Source organism: Atta colombica, unplaced genomic scaffold, assembly GCF_001594045.1.
Source record: "Atta colombica isolate Treedump-2 unplaced genomic scaffold, Acol1.0 scaffold208, whole genome shotgun sequence".
NCBI classification, from domain to species: Eukaryota; Metazoa; Arthropoda; class Insecta; order Hymenoptera; family Formicidae; genus Atta; species Atta colombica.
This window is the reverse complement of record NW_017259303.1, coordinates 399,982-406,430: the sequence shown is the minus strand read 5'-3', so window position 1 is coordinate 406,430 and position 6,449 is coordinate 399,982. Positions and strand designations below refer to the sequence as shown.

The 6,449-nt window shown below is 36.3% G+C and overlaps 1 protein-coding gene across 1 annotated transcript in view; it reads right to left on the bottom strand.

Annotated features, from left to right (window-relative positions):
• LOC108687571 (cadherin-87A-like) overlaps window positions 1–6,449 on the bottom strand; it is a 279,899-nt gene that overhangs the window by 2,268 nt on the left and 271,182 nt on the right. The window contains exons 10-19 of the mRNA XM_018193424.1: window positions 4,600–4,755; window positions 3,892–4,079; window positions 3,642–3,804; window positions 2,947–3,385; window positions 2,527–2,718; window positions 2,109–2,362; window positions 1,608–1,740; window positions 1,314–1,529; window positions 680–979; window positions 253–497 (exon numbers count right to left, since the gene is read on the bottom strand). Of these exons, the coding sequence (XP_018048913.1) occupies window positions 253–497; window positions 680–979; window positions 1,314–1,529; window positions 1,608–1,740; window positions 2,109–2,362; window positions 2,527–2,718; window positions 2,947–3,385; window positions 3,642–3,804; window positions 3,892–4,079; window positions 4,600–4,755 (2,286 nt within the window). The remainder of the gene's footprint in view (window positions 1–252; window positions 498–679; window positions 980–1,313; window positions 1,530–1,607; window positions 1,741–2,108; window positions 2,363–2,526; window positions 2,719–2,946; window positions 3,386–3,641; window positions 3,805–3,891; window positions 4,080–4,599; window positions 4,756–6,449) is intronic.

Below are 6,449 nucleotides of genomic sequence, written 5' to 3'. Positions count from 1 at the left end.
ATATATATGTTTTATATAATATTAAAAATCTTGCGAAGAATATTGGAAATTAAACATTATAAAGTGAAAAAGGATTTCTCTCGACGTTTTCTCTATGAAAAGATTGACTTTAAGAATTTCTTTTATAGAATTTTTGTGAACATTTTCTATATTAAAGAAAAGCTTGATTATACTTGAAAAAATTTTTAATTATTTGTGATGTAAATTATTATTTTATTCAAGAGATTATTCAGGGCGATTTTAGATAACAACCTGCAAGATAGGTGCCGGCGGATTAACGGACAAATTCTCCGCGACAGAAGCTCTGTAACTGTGTTGTGAGAATATTGGTCTATTATCGTTCTCGTCAATTAACTTGACAACCACCGGCACGGTGGTGCTTCGTCGAGAATTTATATGGGCGCCGTCGCTGGCCATCACCGTTATAGTGATTTCCGGCGTCACTTCTCTATCGAGAACTGTAGCACCGCCTACAGTAATCTCTCCGGTTTCATGTCCTAAAAATCGCGTAAAGTGTGAATATTAAAGAATTAAACTTTATTATTATTTTATATTGATCAAAAATTCAATGAAGTAAAAGACTTTTATATTCAATATAAAAGAGAAGTAAAAGCTAATTTAATTTATTTAGCTTTATATTTAACCAGAGCTATGTAATCGATTATATTTGTTAATTTACCGATATTAAAGTCAGCAGCGTGTTCTCCAATTAGACTGTAACTGATATCACCAAAAGGTCCCTCATCACCATCCGTAGCTTTCACAATGGTAACGCGAGTGCCAGGCGGAGAATTCTCTTTCACTGACGCGTTATATAGCTCCTTCTCAAACTTTGGATCTTGATCGTTCACGTTAATCACAGTAACGGTAACTTTTGCAGTTGTGGAAAGTTGAGGTACTCCGGAATCATAAGCGACCACCGTGAATTCCAACTGCTTTGTCTCTTCATAATCGATCACTTGACTAGTTCTTACAATTCCTGTAAAAAAAGGCACATTTGAAGAAGATCGATTTTTGCTAGTAAAAAATATACATTTAGTATCTCGCATAAAATCGTTGCACTCGATTTATTATCAATCATTTTTACCTAATTTATTTATTCCTCAATGAAAAGAGTAATAATAATATATAATAATAATACGATGAAAAAACAAAGATATTTAAACATTCTCTATTCACAGAAATGATTTCGAGATTACTTTAATATGTCACTTACATATAGTAAACTGCTTGAGTAAGCAAATTGATTTTCGACAGTGACTTTCGGTACAGGCTTACGTGAAACTGACATGAGATTCACGACGGCAACTTACCAGTAATATTATCAATATTGAAGTAAGGGCTTGGCGGATCGATGGCGTATCCCGCTATGTTACTGTCAGCGTCTGTTGCCGTGAAAGCACCCACGACAGCACCAGTGGGTTGCTCCTCTTGCATTTCTATCAGATACCGTGGACTTTCTCGAGTCCACGGCTTTAGAAATTCTGGCGCCATGTGATTCACGTCGATAATAGTAACTACCAACTTACCTATTAAAAATTGTATAATGCATACCAAAAATAACGAAGAATATTTCATATCATTTTATGGAAAAATATATTATTTACCTCGTCCCTGCTGCAATGTAGGTGCCGTGGTATCGCTTACGACAATCGTAACGCTTACCGTTGCTGCTATATCACGATCCAAAGCTCGAACGACAGAAACCTGTCCGGTAGCGCGATCGACTGCGAAGAAGTCCTACAAAAATAAATATGATAAAGAGATAAAAATAAGCTAGCTGAAAATAAGGAAACACTTTAAAAATAATACAATTCACACACACACACACACACACACACACACACACCACACACACACACACGCACGCACGCGCACACACACAAAATCTATAAATCATATGTTTTATAAAATATACAATTGATCAAACATTAATTATTTACTATGTTTAGAATTTAGAAAATTGAATACATAAATTTTTTACGAAAAAATATATAGTGAATGTTTATTACAAGTACACAAAAATTCTTTTATCTTTATACATACATGTGAATAGAACGTGAATTTATATGGATCAAAAAGATTTTCTAAATGAGAGTTTCTCGTACCTTAAAAGATTTGCTGTCGTTGACGCGTTGACCATTTCTATCAATAGCGGTGATTGGCTCGGAAATAGCGAAGTTCAAAGCTTCGAGATTCGTGCTGTCCGGATCTGTGGCTTTCAATGTTGTGAAAACGGTGCCGATTGGCGTATCCTCTGTAACTTCAGCCAACTGCGTTTCGGGCGTAAAATACGGTGCCTTATCATTACTGTTCTCCACTTCGATCATCAGCGTCGTCGTTCCTGTCAGGCTCGGTGTTCCTAAAATAAAAATCGAGTAAGCGTAGAGTCAATTGCAATAATTTTAGCGATACGTTAAATTGCGTTTCGTAAAATAAAAAATTTAGCTTTCGTGCAGAGTGTGCATTAACACTAATACTATCATTATTTTAATTTTTTTCAATCAATCGTGATGACAAAATTACCTTTGTCGAATGCTATGACTTCTACATGATACGTGTTCTTCTCGTCGTAATCCAATTTTCGGGATACTGTGACGACGCCGGTGGTTTCGTTGATGGTGAAATCGTCGAAAGCTCCTTTCTGTATTCTGTAAACTAACTCCGCATTAACTCCGCTGTCGGCGTCCGTCGCGGTTACCTCTTCCACGACAGTTCCTGAAAAGACGAATACAGTCAACTACCACAGTCAACTTAATTGCTCAGATTAGTTCGGTAAATGATAATGAAATATCTCGCAGTGAGAACGTAAGTCCTCTTAGCGAACGGACATCATTCCAAGCAGATATCCCATATCCGGCGACCTTGATTACACCCTCGAGATTGCTCGTAATTGTGCAATCGGGGACACGCATGATTGTCGTTAAGCGTAATCCAGATACTTACCGATCGGCGATATCTCCGCGATGCTGGCCGTGTATATATCGTGCGGGAACATAGGCGCGTTGTTGTTAACGTCGCGGACGGTGATGTTGACGAGCGCGGAGTCGACGAATATGCCGTCGCTCGCCTGTATAGTTAGACCGATCCAATCGTGGGTGGCGTTGGTCATGTCAACCGGGCTCTTGATGGTGATCTCGCCAGTATCCGGATCGACAGCGAACAAGCCGAGTTCGTTACCACCCACCAGAGCATACGTGATCTTGGATGTCTTGTCCTTGTCGCGCGCCTGAACCTTCAGCTCGGGTTCGAATTTCTCTGCACCTTCATCCACTACCGCACGATACTTGTCCTGTAAAAAACGCGGCGGACTATCGTTCGCATCTACTAGACTGATGCGCAACGAAACGCTCGTTGTCTGTCCTTCTCCATTATCATCTGTCGCCTAAAAAAATATGTTTATTGAATCTTTGCAATTATAAAATCTCTACGTTTAGTTTTTACTCGTTTATAAAATCTTCTACGAAAATACGTTGAAAAATATATATTCCAGATTCTAGATGAATGAAACTTCCTGTTTTTAAAGAATAAATTTGACCAAATCATAAAATTCGAGCAATTCTATATTATTTCTGTTTTTCAAATATAATAATATTATCAGGCTTATTGTGATATTATAATATCGTGATTATGAGGATTACTTTGTAAGTGAGAAAGTACTCCGTCTGTTGCTCGTAATCCAGACAGGGCGAAGTGCCGGGCGTCGGGCAAGGTGCGACGGTGATGGTGCCGGTTTTCTTGTCGATCGCAAAGTGCTCTGCGCCCTGGCCAAGTAATTGGTAGACTATGCCAGCGGTACCGAAGCTGCGGAACAGAGAATTGCAACGTAAATGAAGGGTGAACGTGCTTTGATGTCTCACGGTACAAAGCGCGAGCTTAACGAGCCCTTACCGCCCGCTGTCGCGATCCTTCGCCGTAATCGTTATAATTGGGCTCCCTGGGGCCGCCGTCTCGGACACTGTAGCTGTGTACGTGGGGCTTCCGAAGGAAGGAGCATTGTCGTTTGCATCCGTGATAGAGATCGTTACCGTCGCCGTAGACGAGAGTTTCGGGTTCGTGTGGGCTTCCTCGGCAACGACCTGATAACGATAATCACCACGTCGCACGTTTATTTTCCGCGCAATTTTTGCGTATTATTATCGGCTTATATAATATATATTAATTGCCTCGGAAAGAGAAAGAGAAACGTCATTTGATATCTTTCTGATTATTATATTAAATAAATATGAAACAATTAATTAATTAATTATTAATCAAGTGAATTTTATTTTCACCGAATTACGTTACGTTTTATGTTTTATATTAATTCCTATTTATTTTACATCACTTCTACACAAGGAAAAGAGTTTAGTTGCATTAATTGAAATTCTGATTGAAAATGGACAAATCAAGAACATTCTGATTGAATCTATTATAATTCTAGTTGAAATAATTAGAATTCTGATATGATCAGAATCTTCTGGTTCGTTCATTTTCAACCAGAAATTTTTCTCAGTGTGAAGAAAGAATTATTTTTCTTTTTTGAAGTAGTTATTGATTTAATTTATTCTAAAATTAATTGAAAAAGGCGAGAGAAGTAAATAGCTCTAACTGACTTACCAGGATAATGAATTTCCGTTGATTAGGGTTTTCGTAATCAAGCGAGCCATTTGTAACGCGGATGTTTACGGATGTGCTACCAGTCGCCAAGACGGGCTCCACGGTGAACGCACCCGTTATATCCTCCAATCGCAAAGAGAATACGGAGTTTAAACCCTTAAAGTGAAAATGTCATGGGTTTAGTTCTCTTTACGAGATGTATGCTGGATAAAATCTCCCGCGATCGAAAGAGCAAGGTGAAACGCGTTACGCGCGGAACAATAGCTGCGTTCAACAGAAAAAACAGCTTTGCAAAATCTTTTAATATGATTGGTCTTTTCCTTACAAGAGAACGTTTCAAATTGTAAAGTGATACAAAAACTAACATTATTAGTCGAAAGACGTTTGAAATAGATTCAGTTCTTGAGATTTAGATCAAATCTTGAGCTTCTATGGATTCTGTACCCAACTTGAGCTGAAACATGTTTGGCCATTTTAACTTACAACTGAACCATATATAGTATTAAATTCTGATTTTAATGAAACTTCTTTAATGAAAAAAAAATATATATATAGAGATTATGTAAAAAGATGAATTTAGAAAATGTCCGTTGCGATAGAAAAACGATTTGAATGGATGAAATCACTTCTTATGTGGTAAAGCAATTTTAAGAGAGTTTTTTCCGTTTTATCTCGAAAACTATTCGAAAACTATATCAAAAAAATGTTTTATACGAAAGGTTCACAATAAAATTATTTCTATTCATTTACGTCAATAATATTTTATTATTGTGAATGAACGAGGTAATTTTATTGTAAAAATTTTATATAAAAATTTTTTGATATCTCGAAATTTTTAATTAAGTTAGAACGAATAAAACCCGTGTTGCCTATAAGGGGTGATTTTATTCTTTCAAACCGCTGCAACTAATATTTTTTTAATTCATCTTTTTATGTAACTGATATTTTCAAAGTTTTATTAAAATTAGAATTTAATATTTCGTGTAGTTCCCTTGTTAGTATCACAAAATATCTCGAGAACAATATATGTTTCAAAAAAAAGTTTTAAATAAAAGTTGTAAAATTTGAAGAGACTCTCAGAAGAGCTACTTAGATTTTGAGAACCCACTTTGAGTCCAATGAGAAAAAAATCACCTGACCTTATAAGTATAATTATATATAAGTATATTATATATAAGTATATTTATGATAAATTCATCTGATAGTCCTCTTCAAATTTCAATTTTTATTTGAAAACAATTTTTTTTAATTTTCTTGAAATATATAAATTAAAATGGTCAAACATGTTTCGGCCTAAGCCGAGTACAGAATCTAAGGTTTGACTCTAAAATACCTATTTCAAACATGATCTTTCGGAAATGTTTTTCAATATCATTTTTGCAATTTAGAATGTTCTCTTATTAGTTCTTCACTGAATCTAAATATACAAATCAATCGTATTAAAGAATTTTACAACAGTTGCTTTTTCTGCTAAACGCAACCAATGAAAATACGTTTAGCAGCATCCAACGATCAATACGACTGCGACAAAATAATAATTATATTTAATTGAAGCTTTATAACAGTATCATGAATTATTTATCCTTGCCGTTCCATTTTGTACTGCCATTAATGTGCGGACATTTAATAACCGAGTTGTATACGCCCGACGCGCCTTTCCGATTGTTCGCTATTGTTACGCGCGAGCATACGGGAGCTTTACAAAAAGCCGAATACATTAATGTAAATGTTATGTACAATAAAGGCGTTTATCGCGCGTGCCGGATTAACCTTTGATTTTTTTCGATGATGGCGGCATTCGCCAGATTATTGGCTGCGCTCGAATGCGGGATGCTGTGGGCTCCAGTTCC